The 21,172-nt window shown below is 41.3% G+C and overlaps 1 protein-coding gene across 2 annotated transcripts in view; it reads left to right on the top strand.

Annotated features, from left to right (window-relative positions):
* Cdh6 (cadherin 6) overlaps nt 1-21,172 on the top strand; it is a 134,713-nt gene that overhangs the window by 66,157 nt on the left and 47,384 nt on the right. For both annotated transcript variants that reach the window (XM_051150980.1, XM_051150981.1), the window contains exon 2: nt 10,886-11,250. In XM_051150980.1, coding sequence (XP_051006937.1) covers nt 11,023-11,250 — 228 coding nt within the window. In that variant the 5' untranslated portion in view covers nt 10,886-11,022. The remainder of the gene's footprint in view (nt 1-10,885; nt 11,251-21,172) is intronic.

The raw sequence follows: 21,172 nt of genomic DNA, 5'->3' as shown, positions 1-21,172 counted from the left end.
GTGTCTGTGTGTGTTTTAGGAAAGGTAAGACAAGATGGAAAAGAATTTATTTTGTCTGTAATGCATTGATTGACCTGAAGCAAAAAATATTTTTAGGGAACCTTTAAGCTCTCCACCTTTAAATTATTCATATCTTTCCCTTTTAGTGATGTTGTGAACAACTCCAAAAGGAAAACCTGTAAATTCAAGAATTATCAATAAATAATAAGTGATTTGCCTGCTCTTGGGAATGCTGTGTTTCTAATGATGTTTTTAATTAGTGGAGGTTAAAATGGCACCTAACCATCACTTTCTACAGCCCTCTGCTTTCATACCTTGAACTGGCGAGGCATAGGATAGGAAGCTCAATCTGCTCAGGCCCTGAACTGGAGAATCAGAACCTGCAATCCAGAGATACAATCATTTCTTCCTTCATTTCTTTTTAAATGCAAAATAAAGGGTAACCCAGGCTCCTTGGGAGCCCACCTAATTCCAGAGTTTACTTAGAAATCCTACTTGACTTTTAGGCTAAGCCATCTTTGTCACCTGACTTTTTTTTTTTTAAGTAATGAATAATACATCTTTTATTCCATCTACTGCTCCCTTATTTCTTTTTTTCTCTGTAACTTAAAGGAGAACAAGGGACATTTTAACCAGCGCCCACAGCCCCCCCAGGCCCTCCCCAACACCAAAATTGACTAGTCTTGAATTAAAAGCAGAAGTTCAATGTGTCAAGCCACTTCTGCCTAGGGAAGGGGCATAAGTAGGTACGGCGGGCCTAGTTTGCATCTTGCCTGGTGCTACTCTAGCCCGCTAATCTTGTACTTGAGAAACAAAGGCCTAGAAACATACAGAAGCTTGTACAAGGTGACCAAGAAGAGAAAGAGATCTTGTAAATACTACTCTAACAGCTTTTTTATGGTAATTCTTACATTCATTCTATATACCCATGCCTTCTCATGGCAAATACTCAGAACTTGAGTCTTTTCTGAACTGTTTGAGGGCATTTCTCTGTGTGTCCATGTGTTGTGTGTGCACCAAAGCCATGCTTTCAAGCCCTCTCATGTTTTCATATGTTCAAGCTTAGTCCTTAGTCAGATCACTATTAGCTCGAGAATCTAGCTCTACACGTGTCCCGTGCTTCTATTCTACACGCATGCTCTCACGCCTCCCAGCACTTATTTTATTTAGTGTTAACTGCAGGCTCTGCTCTTAGCGCTGGATCATAAGTTCTCATTGTTCGCCCAAGGCCAGGCCCTCACTCCGCCTCTATCTCCCCTCCCTCCTGCCTTTGTGGCTTCGGTGGCTCCCTCCCTCTCACGTGAACAGCCGAGCTTTCAGCACTGCCCATCACTGCCTCATCTTTCAGTGTGGTGGGGATTTTGAAAGCTTGTGATCAATTGGTACAAATTTTGTCTGAAATGAGAGTATATAAAATCTAGATGCAGTTTCCAGAAGCAAAATACAAATAGAAAGGTAGATGCTTTGGTTAAGAAGAAATGGGTAGATGATTGCCATTACTCACACTGTGTGCCCTTGGGCGCAGTCTCCAGACCCTCTAAACCTGTGCTTCTCAACTATAAAACAAGAGAAGAGGGTGGCCCCATGTCAGCAGATGGCTGTAGGACTTACATGTGTCCTATGGCCTGGCACGGAGCAAATGTTTGCTGTTCTTATTTAGGTTGTATGCTTTGTGATGACTATTTCTGACCCCCTTGGAGACACGTGCTGGTACTATTTTTGAGGGGAGTCATGAAGGATCACTTCTAAGGTCACAGCAACATTGAACCTGGCCTGTGACTCCCTCATCGGGTTCAGAGTGAGGCCAATCTCACCTGGTGACTCTGTTATGGCGTAGCTTCATGGTGTGCTCACCCGCTGATCTTGAACACATTGTTCTACCTCGCTGAGCTTCAATTTCTATTGTCTCCTCACAGGATCACCATGACGGACTTAGTGTGGGTCTGGCACATAGTGGGTCCAGAAACAGGCTATATTAAATGTTAACCAGGGTAGTACAGACAAGTTGGAAGACACTGATAAAAGTAAAACTGTCAATAAAAGATTTGTTATAAGAACTGATAAATTAAATCACCAAAACCAATTAATAATAACTCCATTCCTCATTATGATTATGCAAGTTCAAGCCTTGAATATATATATATCTATGAGGTATCAACTTCACAGAACTGCTTTGAATTTCTCATACCAACAAAAATACCCTGTCCCCTGCTACAGCAATTTCTCTCAGGCTGCCCTTTCACTAAGCAGTGAAGGAAGGCACCAGATCATTGAAATCTGGAGGCTATTTATGCTAATTAGTTAGTGAGTTTTGACATTGCCCAGTCTCTCTTAAGCTGTATTGTCTGAAGTGGCAACTTGTCCAAAAAAAGAAAAAATAATGTCATTGCCAGAGAAACCAAACACATAAACATAGAATAATATGAAACCCAGTCCTTTATACATTTCTGTAGCCTAAACATATGGTCTGCTACAGAAATGTTTAAAATTCATACCATGAACAGCTAATTAAAAGTATAAAATACTTTCTCTTTTCCTTTCTTTGCATGAGTAAATCTTTGTAGAGAAAGACAGGGCTCACATGCCTGAAGGCCCTCAGGAGCCAAGCAAGATACATGAGGGAATGCTGCAAGTGGATCCATGAAAAGAAGGTGACAAATGACAGTTGAGCCATCGTAAGGGAATACAATAGTGAACAGTGTGGACTGCGGAAAGCTTGAGAGTTCTGCTGTAGAGAGCAGATCTCCACAATCCTTAAATAAAAGGGAGGGCCACTGAGGTGCAGATTTAGTCCAGAAATGGGGATCTGTTCATTTCTGGAGATTAACCTTATTTAAAACTTTTATTTATTTTTTAAATTGACTAAATCTATTCTTTGATGATTCCATACACTTATATAGTGTATTCTGTTTACTCTCATCCCCTCACCCACTGGAGTAGGGTGGGCTCACCTTTAAGTATACAAATGAAGACAATGACTATGGCATAATCTATCATTAGAGGCCCACTCCCCAATCTATGATTAGCTGTTGACAGAGCCAGTCTCTGTAGGTCCAGGGCAAACAACGTCAGCTGCTGTGCGATCCTTTTTGCAAAAGCTCTGCAATGCCCCAAAGATAGCATTTCACAGTCCTACTTCTTTCAGGCTCATACATATGTTCTGCTCCCTCTCCTATGGTGTCATGTGACCCATGGAGAGGATGATATCAATGACCTGCTTAGAACCAAATACTCATCTGTCATTTAGTCTAAGCATCTTGAGCAGCTATGAACATCCGAATTCACCACTATTGACTGGAAAAAAAGAAGCTTTTCTGACTAAGCATGAGAGGAGCATTTGCCTATGGGTATAAACAATATATTGATTGCAGTTTGATACGTGACAATGTTACAAAACAACAGTAATGAGTTCTCCCCTCGGGCTCATGGCCTCTCTAGCCAGAGGTTTTTAACTGGATTTACAGTACTAGGTATGTATTCCCTCTTATTGAGGAGGCCTCGAATCCAGTCTAAGAGCAGTTGATAACACCCATAATAGTCACGCCCTCTTACATCAGTGGCCATGTCTTTACCTACAGATTGGCCTTATAGTTTGTGTTTGTAACTAGGTAATGCTATTGATGCCCAATTTAAAAAAAAAAAAAAAAAAAAAGACAAAATTGAAATGCTTAAGAGCCAATGCATGGCCCAAGGATGGCCTACGTGAACTCTGTGCTGAGTCAATCTCTGACTTGGAAGTCATAATAGGCATATTCAGATGTTTGCTCTCATTTGCACAGGCATTCAAGAGATAGCTACCAAGAATAAAGAAGACTGCGGTCTGCTATTTGTCCAGCTGTTGTTGGGCAGAGTCTAGCTTACCCACATTGTGATCCTATCTCTGACAATAACATCATTAGGGTGCTTCCCTGCATGTAGAACAAGTTGAGCTTGATTCGCATGCATTTGTTTCATCCTGAGTATCTCAACCAAATGCTCCTTGAGCCCCAACTACCTATAAAACCCCACTTTATGTGCTGCACCACATTTGATTTTAATCTTCATTAATCTAATGTGTGGAATATGATTTTAGGATGAGAGTTGTACTGTTGAAATGGCTTCATCTGGAAATGCGTTCGTTTGCAAACAGCTTGGCATGTTAGTCACAAATATAAACATTTACAAAAAACTCAGGCATCATTTGATGGCTGCTGCCATGACGATTCACTGGCACAAGAGAAGTGCTGTATGGTGAGAGGTGCCAAAGCTGCTTGACACATTTCACTGGAGTTCATTACACACATGAAACGGAACCAATTTTACTCAACAGTGACTTTGACATTTACAGAAAAAATGAAATGGGGGTTTAGAAATGAAGACTTCAAGTGAAATCCCTACCAAATATTTTGTGATGGTGCTATCCTCGTTTTACTGCTTGCAGAAGATCCTCCATGTCCAATAGCTGCATTGTCAGCCATATCAGACAGCAACCTATTCAACAAGGTTTGTTGAATGATTAAAAAATAATACTCTTAACAAACTTAATTGGCTATTAACTCTATTTTATGTGTCTCTCTAGCATCACAGTTTAATTCATCCCGCTATGTGCTCTGGTTCTTTAACTGTCGAGATTTTATGTACTAAACGCCATCCCCACTGCACTCATGTGAGCCTAGGGAACATCATAGGAAGAAGCAGAGGGAATATAAGAGCCAGCATATGAGGAGGTGCATCGCAAAATGTCTTCTAGATGTGACACAGCAGCTGTGGCTTATGCATTCACTGCAGTTGTGGTTATCTGTACAAGACTCACACAAGCCTGGGCCTGTCTCAAGTTCATTGTGGACATGAGGTCCCTCCCCCACCTGAAGTTAAGGGCTGCTGGGGAAGGCCATATTCCTTATTCAGTGGTATGCTCACTGATAGGTGCCCTTGCTCCAACAAATAACTTTCCACCTACAGGCAAGCAAGGAACTTAATTCAGCCTAATGGATCACACAGAAAGAAGACATTAGAGTAGGAAGGAGACTTTGGAAAAAGAATAGATTTCAACAGGAAAGGATAGGCTGGGTATGAGAGGTGAAAACAGCTACCATTCATTACACTAATGTATGAAACTAACAATAATTTCTTAAAAGAATGCCATACTCATGGTTGGAGTGCAATGGGGTCAGGAATAAAGCTAAGTAGTTATAAACAACCAGCTGTTTTATACTTCATTAATTATAAAGTGGAAAAGAAAAGGTACTAAAAAGTAATAAAGTACTGATGGTACATAGGCTAAAAAGCTATGCTTATGCTTTAGATGGCTTAGTATAGATGATATTTATAGCAAGGTTTTCTGTGGGTAGCCTCAAGCAAAATATTATGCTGTTATATAAATACATGTATTCAACATCATTCATCTGAAGAAATGAGTTCATCACCAATTTTTAAAGTTCTTTTACTATGGTCAGTAGTTGAAAGAGGTTAACAACATTGCCTTATTGAGTGCTTGCAGAGCTTTCAATATCACACTGAAGACTCCACATATAAAACAAGAGGTTCGTTTGGCTTCATTTGTAAACTAGGTAGAACGTGGTAACACTGCCTGATTAGAATTAATCAAGAACACTACGGCAAATGTATGCCAAGGCTGAACTTTAAAGTATTAGTGTAATTATCTTGCTTTCAATATATCTAATAGTATTTGTCTGTAAATAGTGTAATGGAATCAGCATCAAAACCAGATAATACAGTTGAGTCATTCAAACTGTTAGCAAACATAAGTCACCAGAGAAGCAATTCAATCAATGGAGACATTTGTAATTAGCATATTAATGATTTGTGAATGAAAGGTGATTCCAAAGTGCTCCAGGGAACCTGAAGACCTTGTAATTCTTCTCCTCATTCTATACAACCAAAGAAACATTTTTATATTATTAAAGTCTAACAGTCTAAGAGAAAGGCTTGGCTAATCAATGGAAAACATCAACTCAGCTTCTGGATTGATCATTATAAGTTGGAGATTGATAGAACCTGAATTAATGTATCCAACTTTCTAAATGGCATGTGTGAGTAAACCCTGGTCTTGACTAAGTATTCTTGGGAAGATTAAAGTTTAGCTTGCCTTCTATGCAAATACAATCTCCACTTATGCAATTACTGAAGTTATGGGGGGCCTTGCTCCACTATCCATAAACATCTTAATTACTTTCTGCATATCACTAAAATAAAGCTTCTACAAGATTCAAACTGTTTCTCTGGTTTAAGCACTTTTACAAACCAACTTTCAGAGCTCACGACAATTGCCTTTAAGAAAAAGCAAGTTTGCTCCCAAAAGAAAATCCAAAGTAGACTCAGAGTTTTCCTAAACTACCATTAGGCTGTAATTAGATGCTTCAATTTGACTTTTTATAGAGTTGTTTATGCGTCTCTAACAGTTAGGCACATAACTGATTTGCTCTTGATGCCAACAGGAATGAAAGGAGGGGTAAGGGTGACACACTGGTACAGTCCCCACTTTGTTGTGCTCTCCCCCTCCTATCATCTATTTTCTGGCTCTTGCCTGATTGAGCACCATGCCTGCTATTTTAAAATCCAGTATGTGTGCATACCCTCAGCTCTTTATCCTTCTAGCTAACTTCGGGAGTGTGCAGTGTGAGCCTCAAGTCCGTTAGAACTTGCCACATGCATCTCTCCTATCTCCGCTGCTCAGGAATGGCCAGCCTCCCACTCTCCTCAAAGTTCTGAGGATTCTCAGCACTTCCTTTGCATAAATCCCTGACCTTCAACACCTTGAACTCTGGGGAGGTGGTTGCTGTCCTTACTGTCATTGTCCCTTAAAGGCATGTGTTTGGAGTATGTTCATGTTTTCCCCCACTTCATAATCTTGGATTAAGCAAAATCTAAAATGTAAATAGTATGCTATTCTAGCTATGCCAAATCCTTATCTAACACTACCTGAGAATTGAGTCAGCATGCTATTTACCAGGACCATTCGTACGAAGCCAAAACTACAAAGTTGGCACTGCCTCTGTAATTCTTTACTCCTGAATAAAGATTTATTTTAATGTTATATTTTATAACATTATACTTTAACACTATAAGATGGCTCAGCTATTTAAAAACAAGGAATTCCCGAAATTTGTGGACAAATGGATTGAACTAGAAATGATCATAATGGGTGAGTTAACCCAGAAGCAGGAAGAGTCAAATGGTATATACTCACTTATATCTAGACACTAGTCCAAGGGGCATGTCCCATGAAAGTCTTCACGAACCAGGAAAGTGGGTCAGAGGCAAGGACATCCTATTGGGATTCTAGGTGAGAGAAGCATGGGAGAATGGGGAAATAGAAGGATCCAGAGGGTCCTAGAAACCTACAAGAAGAACATTATGATGGGCAGATCTGGGCCCAGGGGTCCTGCTCAAACTATGACACCAGCCAAGGACAAAACGGACAGTAAACTTCAAACCCCTCCCCAGATCTAGCGGATGGACAGGACATTCTCCACCGTTGAGTAGAGAGTGGAGACTGACTTTCACACAAACTCTGGTGGCCCATTTTTAACCATGTCCCCTTGATGGGGAGGCCTGGTGGTACTCAGAGGAAGGATAGCAGGCTACCAAGAAGAGACTTGATACCCTATGAGCATATACAGGGGGAGGAGGACCCCTCAGTCACAGTCATAGGGGAGGGGAGTAGGGGGAAAGTGGGAGGGAGGGAGGAATGGGAGGATACAAGGGATGGGATAACAATTGAGATGTAATATGAATAAATTAATAAAATATTTTTTAAAAAACATTATGAGACGGGTAGGAAGTAAAACACACAGGCTCTACAAATGTGTGGCTTCTCTGGTGCACTTTGCTTTTAGCATATGTTCCTGTCCTTCATGTGAGCTGAGGTGACAGGGACAAGGTAGGTCAGCTTTCTTTCCATACTATATTCCATACCATGTTATATTTGGCTCTGTGATTGTTATACAGACGGTAATGGCAAGAATAATAATAGCCAGTATTTAGCAATATGTTCTTACGTGGCAGGCACCATTTTAGGTTCTCTGCTTGTAAGGACTAGCTCCTCAAACTGCCCCTCTCTGAGGCAGATGCTAAAACACCCCGGCAACAAAAGAAAAAAACTGAGGTCAAACAGAATGAGACAGTTTTTCCAAATTCATAGAAGTTACAGAGAAATGCACCCTTCTAAAAAACTAGCATCAAATATGAACAGATCGCTGTCACTCTGTTTCGCATATTGAGTTTTTCATTAGGTCTCAGTCTGTCAGATTGATACAGGAACGGGATTGCAGCAAAACTAATGTTACAGTGAGCATGGAAACTCTGCTTAAATTTGCATCACTTTAAAAGCTCATTACCAACTAAGAAAAAAAAATGAAATACTTGACATTTTGGTATCTGTGGTATTAAAAAAGAACTAATATTTAATATTCAAGTGGCAACAGCTTGTAGAGTTTGCATACAACGCCCACAGGGATCGATTTTTCTTTAAAATGGCCTTTCGGAGTCAGCTTTTCAGCAAGCTGACACCTCCAGCCTCTACATCCCTCTCCCCTGCCAGCACCATGGGGCACACACAGAGCAGAGCAGCAGCCGTGTAATTCTTCACTGCAGGATTTGTCTTTGCAAATAATGGCGAGTGTGGGAAATTAAGAAAAATGTAATTTTCACTGAATCAACCTCGATGTAATCTCTCTTTCTAAAAATGAATAAGTATCTCTGGAGAGCTTTTCTCCACATGCGCTCTCAGTCCCCTCACTGTTCAGACCAACAAAGAGAAAGACAACCCAGCCCACACCTGGACAGAGACTGAGGCCTGACAGGTGTGCTGCGGCCTGGTACTCCTCTCACTTGACTAATAGTCACAGTGCAAACTCAGTCACCGGTGGAACATCATCCAGCATCCACAGCCTGCTGCCAGGAAGATGCATAATAATAGATAAAGGCTTGGAAATGCTGAATATGATACATTTCCCCTCCCTCCCAATAGAATGCTTTCAGTGCCATGTTAAGTGTCTATAATTACTCACTGCTGGGCCGAAAACCAACAACAACAAAAGTTAAAATCCTTGTTACTTACACGTTTGTGTGATCGACTAATAGGGTTCAGGTGGATCAGTGTTTTATGAGACAGAGAAACAAAAGTACAAATTACCCTTAGGTATCTTGATCTGTATGGTTTAATAAAGAGGATGCTCCCATCCAATTACCATGTTGCTCGCAACACAAAGCTGTTGTACTTATGGGTGCATCATTAAAGAAAACACTCAAATGCCATGATAACTGTGTTGTTCTTAGATTCGTTGTATTCAGATGTGGTGGAGCAGGACTGTAATGCCAGCGCTCTTTGGAGTCTGAGGCAGGAGGAAAGAGTAGGAAGGCAATATGGCATGTATGGATTTCATTGCATAAGCCATTGAATCTAACTGGCCATCTTTGCCAAAAGTCTGTACACGGCATTTCTTTTTAAGTAATGGGTTGTGCTCCTGAAGATTAATACTTGCCATAAAGCATAATTACTCACATTATTTAAGAGCTGACTTTTCTGAAAATCACACAGTCATCCTCACTGTGATACTGAGATATTCTTAATGCATTTGTGAACATTAGAGAGACTATTTGACCAATCTGATTGTTGACAACACAAGCGAAATTTAGATACAATCCAGAGATTTCCTAAGATAATTGGAATATTGTTTATTTAACTCTTACAAGATTATTCTGTATGATCTGGAGGAAAGCCTGCTGTAGGCGTCCTTTTGGTTTCTAAAGAGGGTGTTGCCTAAGTAACAGAAGTAACATGGTAAATAGAAAATATCTGACAGGGAGAAACAGCAGATAGAGAACAAAGTGTAATCAAACCAGGAACTTGCAGCATTTGGGTGAAATCCCCAATTGAGCTTCCTCTCAAAGGGTGAGCTTTTCCTTTTTGCTATTCTCTAGGACTCAGTGTTTTTGTTCTTGAATTGCTTTTCTGGTCTCTTTCCTCCCCGTCGCAGCCTAGTCCCAGACAAGGGATCTTGAGTGACATTGGAGACAACTGAATTTCTAGAGCCAGTTTCTCAGTGAGCTGAAATACTGCATGACAATTTGTCAATGTAAAGTACATTGTAAGGTTCTTAAATATAAATTCTATATATTTCATAGTGTAAATAGGTCCCACAGGTGGGGTGGGAAGGTGATGAAATTTGCAGATTTAGATTAAACACAAGCCTACTATCACCACTGCAAAAAAAAAATAATAATCACTTCTGAAATTTTCCTCTGCAAATCTGCATTTTGAAGAGAAGGTATACGGGGTTTTCCAACCTTACTTGACCCAGCTGATCCATCATAGCACATCTCCTCAGCCAAGACTCTGCAGAATAAGCTCTGCCTCGCCTCATGCCTGGCACATCACAGGTGCTCAGTACATTCCAGTGAAATTTCAGAACAATCCACGGTCAATTGAATTTAGATTGTGTGTGGTATTCTTTGCCTTGGACTTGTTGGTGGAGCTAAGTATGCAAGTGGAATCAGAGAGACAAACTCGTTTCTTCTAACCAGATCTCAGCCCATATAGTCCAAAGCAAAGGAGAAGGGAAATGGTCCATCGTGGCATGTTGAACTGGAGCAGAGCTATTACTTCAAGTCGGATTTGCAAGAGATGTGAAAACAAAAACAAAAACAAAAAAAAACAAAAAAAAACAAAGAGCATCCCTGCTGAGCATGTGCCTCCCATTCTGCATGTCCCGTTCTGTGTACCTAAAAGGCTGTTTCCCTCATTCCAAAATTGATAGCCAACTTTTGTTGTTGTTGTTGTTATTTTGCTATTCAATTTCCTGTGCTCTTTCCCTTGCCTATTCGCTCCACTACTGATTTTGAGCGTCTCTAAAACTGCTTGACGTGTTGCTCTTCCTTCTAGATACCCTCTGAACGCCAAGCAGAGAACACTAGGGAAGAGAGAAGGAATGAGCGTGGATCCAGTGCCCTGAAAAGAGGTGCATTAAGGAAAGGAGAACTCGGCACCCAGAGCCTCGGCTGCCCGCCTTTGCCGCCAGCATGAGAACTTACCGGTACTTCTTGCTGCTCTTTTGGGTCGGCCAGCCCTACCCAACTTTCTCAAGCCCGTTATCTAAAAGGACTAGCGGCTTCCCAGCAAAGAGGAGGGCCCTGGAGCTCTCTGCACACGGAGGGAACGAACTGAGGCGTTCGAAACGGAGCTGGATGTGGAACCAGTTCTTCCTCTTGGAGGAGTACACGGGATCCGATTATCAGTACGTGGGCAAGGTAGGATTCCTTTGGGTGTTTTGACAGTCTGGGCTTAAAAGCCTGAAGAAGTTACTGCTAAGAAATAGACAGGGAGGGTGTGTGAAGTATTCCCCAGTACAGTATGAATTGTTGCTTATCTGGGAAGACTTTTTTTTTTTCTCTCCTTGCTTGAGTAGCTGCGAGATGAAAGTATAGCAAGAAGCTGACAAATGTTTGCAGTGCAACGGAGAGAGAATGCTCCGGTGAAAAACGAACCGCCCACAACCATCCACGGAGGATTATCATAAATCCTTTAATTTTTTTCCCTTTAGCTGGAAAAATGGGGTCCAGCTAGTCTGTAAAGTAGGGTCTATTAAAAATAGAAATAGAACGATTGTGCTGTGAGGAGAGCAAGTCCTTTTTCTCATTTTGAAAGCAAACGTTCTGAGTCCCATTAACCATTGCTTTACTCCTGCTTCTCCCGGCACTCTTGGCTCTCAAAACAAATGGTGCCTTTTCTTGGCCAAACTCAGCCCTGGAGGTCAGATGTAGCAGTTACTACTGCTACCCGTGCTGGTGGTTTGTCTCATCCTAGATAACTGCCAAGAACCAGGCATTTTAAATTCTTAGGATTTAACTGCAGCAAGGTTGATGAAAGATTCACATTAGACAAAGGTGCTATTTCAAGATAACATCTGACCATTTTATGGACTAGAAAGTAGAGTGAGAAGTTCTCTCTCTCGGAGAGGCAGCATCCGCCAATTGTCATGACATGTGTCAGCTGCTTGTGCCATCAGCTCTCTTGCTGAAGAAAAGTTGACCTGGGGAAAAAATGAAAAGACAAGCCACAACGCCAGTTTATAGCTTATAGATTCATTTCATTAGATGGTGTGGATAAGAAAAATAATGGTCACAGATCTCTTAAGCTGAGAATGAACATAAAAAATAGTGATAAATATAGATAAATCATAGCCTTTGCTTATGATTTATTTTAAAATACCGTTCATCAGGATATCACGCAAATAGCATAAATTTTGCAGATTCCTCTGTGATCAAATATCCTCAAATAACTCTGTGCAAATATTCTCCTTAAGTATTTACTACTATAAATGAAGGCGGCTTGGGTTGAGGTAGCCAGGCAATGTTCCAGTGCAGTGAATTATTAATGTGGAATAAAGTAAGAGCAGAAATATCCAGAGAACCAGTGAACAGTAGCACTGATGCCCCAAGGATCCTGTCACCAACTTGCTTTGCAACTCACACCTGGTGGGACCACTGAGCATGCTTGTACTTTACTTCTTTTGTGCATCTTGATGCCACTGTGTTAATAGAGTAATAGAGGGTTTTTTTTTAATCTTTAAAGCACTTCTACAATGCAAATAGCATTATTACCATAGAAGATTAAGCTTTAGAAAGCACTTTGTCAAAATGATTGAAATCCCCTCCCCCGCTTTTTTTCTTCCCAAATTGTCACACCATTTTATTTCAGTAATACCACAGATTCTTGAAGTCCAGGATAGTATCAGCAGCAATGGGTGAAAGTCCATGAGAATCAGTTTTACGCTTATAATCACGATAGAGAAAATAGCCATCGGGGAAAGTTGTGTGCTATGGATGTACAGGTCCCCAACTGGGTAATGAACCTTCCTGGCTTTCGTTTCTTCACAAGGAAAATGCAGGCAGCCCCCTCCTCCTCCTGACGGAGTTGTAGGGGAGTGCACCAGCAAGACAGGCACCATTGTCCAATGCGCAGTATGTGCTTAAAGTTTCTAAAATTGTGCAGAGAACCCATTGTCCATGCGCCACTAAGTCTACGTATAATGAAGTAAATGAGAGTGTTGGGTTTTATAACATTGCAGAAGCAAAATAAGGCGATTAACCAATCTGGGTGGCTGAGAGCTGTGGAATCCCTTCACAGCCACGGCTTTGCCCGCACTCATTGGAGCTCGATGGTCTGTTGGCAATTCCCTCACCCTTTAGGGTCTTCTGCCCTTTCCTGTCACCCCACCTCCTCCTTGAATTCATAACACACGACACAAGGGAATGTTAGCTGCAGAGAAAAACTATCAAAAGCAAGAAGTGAAGCTGTCCTCCCCGTGCCAGTGCCACTCAGGGGATGTGAGAGTTCTCAAACTGCTGAGATGGCAGTTTCCCAAATTTATCTCTGCAGTAATGTGATACCAACAGACAAATGGTTTTCTTTATTCTAATTAAAAGTAGAAGAAAACAAGAATATATTTTAGAAAAAGCAAGGGCAAAGCTGGGGGGATAGCTCACTGGTAAAAATGCTTGCCTAACATGTCAAGGCCCCAGGTTCAATCCTGCCCCCATCCCCCAATAAAATCTCCAAAAGAAAGAAAAGCGAAAGAAGAGGAGAAAGAGGATGGGCCTTCACTGTGACAACACATGTGGGTAAACTTTAACTTCAACTAACTGGGAAGAAAATACAACTGATGAGGCTATTTCAGACTAACAGTCTGGAACTGCAGAGGAAAAAAAACACTAGGCTAGGGCAGAGGTTCCAAGGGCCCTGGTGTCACAAGGCTATTTCTCAAGCTGGCCTTAGTCTCATGTAGTAAATAGACTAAAACAACAAAATTCTCTGCTAAGAGCTCAGTAGCCCTTGGAAGGGACGATACCTGTAAATTAACAAAAGCTAGTCTTTTTGTGTCATTCCTAATCACAGTCACTTACTTGGCTTTGAACACTTCCTCAAACAGATTGGACCCCACCCCACAGCTGCCCTTCCTGCCCGGAAGTGTGTACTGCAGGTGCCTCTCTTTTTGGCCATTCAGGGGAATCCCAGCACTGAGTATGACATCATCAAAAGGAATATGGTGCCACCTTCTGTAAAATCTGTGAACTGCCTTGAGCTAGTAATGGCAAATTGCTGGGCAGAGGTCAGGGGTTGGCTGTAAGGCCTTGACTTCTACCATGTCTCCTGGGCTTTGTTCCCTGGAGTGTACAGCCTCTGTGCACACTCTGGGAGCCATGGGCTGTAGTCAGGCTGGCGTGGGAATCTACACAGAGGCTGCAATGTGACCTTTAATAGTGTGGCCAGTGCTGCAAACAGTAACTCCTCAGAGCCTAGCATGGTTTTGCCTAAAACTGAAGAAATGGCTCCCATCTGCCCATAGAAAGACACCGAAGCATTCTGACTGCTTCGACACAAGCAAACTGACTGAGGCAGAACGAACGCACGGTGCTTAAAGTTGAGGGAAAATATTCTGCCGTCTACAGCTCTGCTTGTATTTGTGTTGGTCGGTTCAAAGCGAGTCAAAGTAGAGACACTAGAGGAGGGATGAAAACGTGAGGCGGAAAGCAGAGAGTGAAGGGGTAGGGGTCATATAAGGTCACAAGAGCCAGCTAGGAAAGAGACCAAGGCTGGCTGGGGAAGAAATGAAGGGGACCGTAAGAGCCGTACTGGGAAGTGAGGAAACAGCAGTGGCCTTTGTCCTCTTGCCCACAGCCTTCCACTGTGTTCTGTCCCTGGTGAGAGTAACATAGATCCAAGAACAAGGCAGAGCCGGAATGCATTTATGGGAAAACCTAAAGTCATAGTGGCAGATAAGCTAGCAGGATATGAAAGAACGGTCCCAGGTGCTATAACAGTTTGTGAGCTTAAGATACAAACAAGATGCTAACAATCAATATGTAATATGAATAAATTAATAAAAATGTAAAAAAAAAAAAAAAGATACAAACAAGACTGTTGATGTGGGACGCAGGAGGCAGGGATTTGAGGCACTTCAGCAAAGTTACCTTCTTGGAAAGGTATAGTTTTCAACCTTCCTAATGCTGCAACCCTCGTGAAAGGGTCATTTGGTCCCCAAAGGGGTCATGGCCCATGGGTTGAGAACCACTGCCTTACCCAATACTCACTGAATCCAAATGTGTAGTTCAAGGAGATTCCCCCAGGGTGAGCAGTTTGCAGATTAAAAGTTTAAGAACTGCTACTTTCTTAAAGACACCTTGCCCGGGTCTCACCTCTCTGGAGATTCTGATTTAGTTGGCTTTTAATTAAGTACTAATGATTCTGACATTGTTGTGGATTTTCAGACCTACAGCCCTAGAGGATGTAACTGTCAGTCATTAGAGCAAAAGCATCAAGCACGGTGGTAAAGTGAGATCCATAAAGTATTACAGAAAAATAAAACACTGGGGCCAAGCCAGGCTTTGAGGTTCAGCAGAGCCTGAAGGTGTCTGAACCCACCTTCAAGGCAAAGCGGGTGTTAGCACTCAGTGCAGAGGGGGAGCTGCCTGCTCTTCCCAGGTAATTGCCTGTAGACACGAAAAGGGCAAAAGTCAGAAGTCCAAACTTTATAGAGCTTTGACAACCAAGAGCATGGAAATGGCACTCATGACCCAGAAAACACAAAGTGAATTGCGTTTTCCGTTAGCAGGTAAAGGGAGAATGTTTGACTGTGTTCTGCATCCACCTGTATGATATCTGGCTAATGTAAAATTAATAGAAAATGGGGAAGAAAGCTTTTCTAGTCTTCCTTCCTAGGAATCCCCATACCCCCTTGGGCCAGCTTTACGGAACCTAGCATTTTCTTGTCGGTAGCCGGCATCCATTTGAGATCGTGTCATGCCACAAGAGATGCATAGCCATAGACAGAGGCCGGGTTTTTGAAGGTGGAGGCGTTCGCTAGTCAAAGATGAATGCTGTGGGGTTTGGGTGGTTTTGTTTTGTTCATCTCAGAACTTGGCCTCCCTTTCTACAAAACCTCCGCACGTCATTTTGCACAGCCCATGGCAAATCTTGTCCACCTGATCTTCAGGGATGCTCCTTAGCGGCTTCCTCCACACAACTCCACAAGAGATAACTATTAAAGTATCTGAAGTACGGTTCCTTTTGTAGCATGCCAGGAGGTCTGCATCTGTGGGATTTAGTGTGCTGTGTACTTTTACAAGTATTTTCTGTTACCTTTTGGGACATTAATGACAGTTTTCTTGGTGGAGAGAGGGGGCAAAGTTTCCAGTAACTGACTAGCTGGGTAGTTTCTTTCTTTGTTTTGTTTTGTTTTTTTGAGATGGGGTTTCTCTGTGTAGCCTTGGCTGTCCCGGACTTGCTTTGTAGACCAGGCTGGCCTCAAACTCACAGAGATCCACCTGCCTCTACTGGGATTAAAGGCATGCGCCACCGTGCCCGATGGCTGAGTATTTTAATATCATGAAATTTTCGGTTCCATTTGAGACCTTAATGATCCTGATAGAGCTGTCTCTTGAGTCTTTAAAATTAATGTCTACCCAATTCTAGAAGCCATTCTTCTCCTGGTAATTAGACAGCAATGCTTTAACAACTCATAAAAATAAATGCCCTCAGCCATATACACCTTTAAAATTAGGGATGAGCAATTATTTGTTCCTATAATTATATGGTCCAAATTTAGTCAACACCAAGCAATATTTTACCAATACTTTATGATACCAGTATCTCTCAAACCTGTGTTAGTGTCACTTTCAGAGAAAGCATAAGCTAAAGAGGAAGTCTGCAAGCTCTAGTTCAATTCAGAGCCTCATTCAGCATCTTGTTCCTTCAAATAGCAGCAATGTCAGATGAAAATGAAGCCAGAGCTGGCATTTTCTGAGCATCACTTTGGCCCAAACTCTCTGCCCAGCACCTCAAGTGTGTTTCTTCATTGGACCCTGCTGTGGTCTGTCCCTACCGGAACTCATGCCAAAGTTTGCCAATGGAATGGTATCTCTAGTAATGGTTTGGATTGTGGCAACTCTAACCTCACAAGGGAATTAATGCAGCTCACGGGAAAGTGAGTTAGCAATCACAAACATAGGTTCTTATGAAATGGCTGTCCCTGTTGTCCCTCTTCCATCTGCAACTACTTGCCTTTCCACTCTTAGCTGCAAGTTGAAGCATCACAGGGTCTTCACCAGAACCAGGCAGAAGCTCAAGCAGTCTTTTTGTTTGTTTTTGTTTTCCCATCCCCCAGGATTATAAGCCTACTAAACTTCTTGTCCTTATAAACTACCAAGATTCAGGCATTCTATTATAGCAACTGAGAACAGACTAAGACTGATGTGTACAAGAACACAGATGCATAGGAATTATTGATTGATTGATTGTTGTTGTTGTTGTTTTGTTGTTGTTGTTGTTTTATACACAAGTCAGCCAAGCTCAGAGAAGTCAGGGTTCTCAGCCCACAGTCTCACACTGCTAGGACCCCAGCAGTCAGAATCTGCTGCCATCAAAGTACTATGTTATCCCTTCCTTTCCATATACCCACTATTTCACAACCCTATTTTGAAGCATAACTGGGGTGGGGAAGTAATAATAACAATTAAAAGAAGAAGAAGATGCCTTGGCATTAAGTGATTTCTTGCTCCTTGGTACCATCCTGAGAACTAACTGTGTAAAATCCAAGTACAGTGAGAGAGGGCTATCATAAAGTCAACTCTGTAAAGCACTGTGCAAATACAAGTGCACACCCATCTTTCTTGATTGTCATTTCCGGAACCTGTCAGTGATATTTAAAACAGTTACAGCATGTAGGCATTTTAGAGTTAGACATAGTTAGTGATCTTTCTGGTCACTGTGATTTTTTTTTTTTTTTTTTTTTTGAGGTCTTTTCTTTCCCTTGATAATCTCTAAACTTCTGTTCTGGTTCGATGACCTGTGACAAACTTCCCTCCCTACTCAGGGCAAGTGCCTTGGGCACATCTTTCTTCTCCATCATTTAAATTTAATGCTCATTCATTTAACACTTTTATATTTCAGCTCAGTATATTTAAGAGAGAGTGACTGCATATACTCACTCATTGATTAGTATTCAAAAAGTCTCAGGGGGTCACGTCCCAACTGCCAATATTGGAACTCATCTATATTTTCTTTCCACTGTCCAGAAACTGATTTCACATTAGTAATAAAAAAATTTTTTTCAAAGCTTCAATCTGCTATTTGATTCTGAGAAACTGTCCTGTGTGGCAGCGGTCTTCTGACTCTTAAACTTTCCTCTGTGCTTGGCAGCTCAAGTAGAGAGCAGAAAAGTTTCACTATCTGACCTTGACTGTGAACCCAAAGGCAACTGTTGAGCTGTGCTGCCTGTGGAACAAGCCGAGCGACGTACAGTAGAGAGCAGATGGAGAGGCAATCCTCCATCCTCCATTCTGCTACCACAGCGAATTCGAGAGCTTCCTGCATGAATTCAATTTGCTGGTCAGAATGAAGGGATCAAGGAGAATAAAGCAGAGTTAAGAGTTCAGATCTACCCTGCTATAGCTGTTTCACCTTTGTGGTCCATAAGCCAAATAGCTGGAGGTCAGTGTAGGTCACAAACACCCCTGCCCTGCACCCATGTGCTCATAATGCAAATCTACCATTGCTGTGTGTAAACACTTAAAGGCATTTCTTTATTCACCTCCTTAACATGGCACTGCTATTACAATGCAAAAAAATACTTGGTTTGCATCTGAGTTCATTTTCTGCTGCACTGTGGGCTCTGAGGATATTAGTGAGCAGAATGCCAACAGCTTAGCTTAGCTTACACGTCTTTTCAAATCAAAATTCCTAATTATGATTTGAGTTTCGTTTCAAAAATCAAATAGTAAATTCAATGATAACTAGTTTGCTACATTGCTTTTCTTCATCTCCATTGACACGAGGAGCCAGTGGCCTGCTCTAGTCAGAACTGTAAACTGAGAGAGCCTTCAGTTCTCCAGTGAAAAGTATACTCCAGCCACCTTTTGCCAAAAAAATAAAGGGGTTTAGATGAGAGGTCCCCTTTGATGGCTTTCTTCAAGAGTGGCTACACTTAGATTTCACTGTGCCACCACAGCTTTAAAGAGGATAGGTTTTATGTAACTGCATATTGCTGGTAGTAAACTTCATCTTCCTGGGAGATTTCATATTGTGACTAACCAAAGTTATGTGAACTATAACCTTCATGAGCACAGAAAAGCTTTCAGAATTGCTTAGAAACTTCACCAGGCACCAAAGAAGAAGTTAAAAATGAAATGCAGATGTTATCATAAGAGAATAGGAGGAGTTTTGTTTCGTTTTGTTTTTTACTTTCCACTATTTTGTTCACCTATTTTTATGTTATTTTGTGTAGTGTTTTGCCAGCATGTATGTCTGTACACCATTTGCATACAGTGCCTGTGATGGCCAAAAGAGGACATCTGATCCCCTGAACCTGAAGTTATAGATGGTTGTGAGCCACAGTGTGTGTGCTGGGAATTGAACCCAGGGCCTCTGCAAAACATGCCAGTGCCCATATCTGCTAAGCCTATCCAGCCTCTTAATTGCCACTATTTGTAAGTAAATAAAAGTAATAGTTTTTCTCAAAAGCCGGTATAAAGGCTCCTAAAATTACAGACTGGAATTTTTTTTTAAGAAACCATAAAACAAAACTCTTCAGGGAAAATATAGGTTCTTTTAGTTGTGTGTGTGTGTGTGTGTGTGTGTGTGTGTGTGTGTGTGTGTGTGTGTGTGTGTGTGTGTGTGTCTGTGTGTGTGTGTGTGTGTGTCTGTGTGTGTGTCTGTGTCTGTGTGTGTGTGTGTGTCTGTGTGTGTGTGTGTGTGTGTCTGTGTGTGTGTGTAAATACATGGAGAAAGAGAAAGAGACATTTAAAAATATTAAAAGATGTGAATGTGTAAAGTGTATCTATAAGTATTGTAGTTGAGTTGGTGCCTTTCAAAAGACTGGTAAACACTATTGGGAGTGTGGCAAAACCCCCAAGATGCCACTTTAGATGCAGAATTTAAAGCTGGCCCAAGGAAATGTTGATTAGAGGTAAGGAAGCAGTTGAAAAAGATAACTCTACTGCAGCATTTTAAAAATAAATTGGAGGAGAGAACTATTTTAACTCATTCGGCCTCACTGCGTGTCAGGCGTTTACTAGCAGGTGTGTGCTAATGCCATGTCCCAGCTATGCATAAGCACAGCTGCATCACTGTGCATGTGAGATAGGGCATGGTACTTAACTTCTTTCTGGTCCCTTCTTCTCTCAACCATTTAAATGACAGGAGTAACAAAATTACTGAGGTGAAGATTAAATAAACTTAACACAGAAAGGCTTAGAAAGGACTTGGCATATCCTACTTACTATTAAGCACTTACGGGGAGATCAATACGCCTGCCTTCCAAGAACAGAAGGAAATAAGAGAAAAGAGAAGTAAAGGTGATGATCCTCAGGGTTGCCCTTGGAGGTCAAATGTCATGGGCCAGAGCTGATACCAGAGCAAGGCAATAGAGGTTTGACTCGTTGACAGCAATCCACAGTGCTAAGTACATATGACAACATGAAGTTTGGGGGGAATGCTTTGTCTGAGGAGCCTGTAATATGCATATATCCTGACGGAGATATATGCACAGAGAAACAATGAGTTTATTGAACACACCTTTAGAGATGAAGGAGGTCTTACTTACAAGAGCATGAGTGACCCCAAAACACCATAGATGAGTCTGACCACGGTACAAGGTTCATATTGCTGCAAACTTCATAGACCCCAACCCTTAAGAATGTTTATAATTCTGAGTCTCCATTATTTCAGTTGTCAAGAAATGTAAAAAAAAAAAAAAAAAAAAAAAAAAATGTCTAGGCCTTCTTTCTTATTACTATAAAATGTTTAAGGCGTCCACCAGAAGCAACAGACCCAGAAAAAAAAATCATTTCCCACACTTGAAGCCTAATAATGTACGTTAAGTTTTTATATATTATAATCTACTTATTATTAAGCCAGAGTTTTATTGTGGGAACTTAGTGTTGATTTAATCTTTTAATTAGCTGGATGTTTCACGTTCTTAAGAGCAAAATAATTGGTGCCTTGTGTAAGATGAACTTTGAACTTAAAATTATGGAGTAGTGTTCCCTACCCAGCCACAGAACTGCTCTTTTAATTTTATTTCAGATATTAAATTTATACTTTTGAAACATATCTTTGTAAACTCTGAAAAACCTCAGACTGAACAGCTTATTAATTTTTCTGTTCCCAATGGTG

Source organism: Acomys russatus, chromosome 9 (genome assembly GCF_903995435.1).
Source record: "Acomys russatus chromosome 9, mAcoRus1.1, whole genome shotgun sequence".
Lineage (NCBI taxonomy): Eukaryota > Metazoa > Chordata > Mammalia > Rodentia > Muridae > Acomys > Acomys russatus.
The sequence above is the reverse complement of the archived record's forward strand: the minus strand, read 5'-3'. Positions and strand labels throughout refer to the sequence as shown.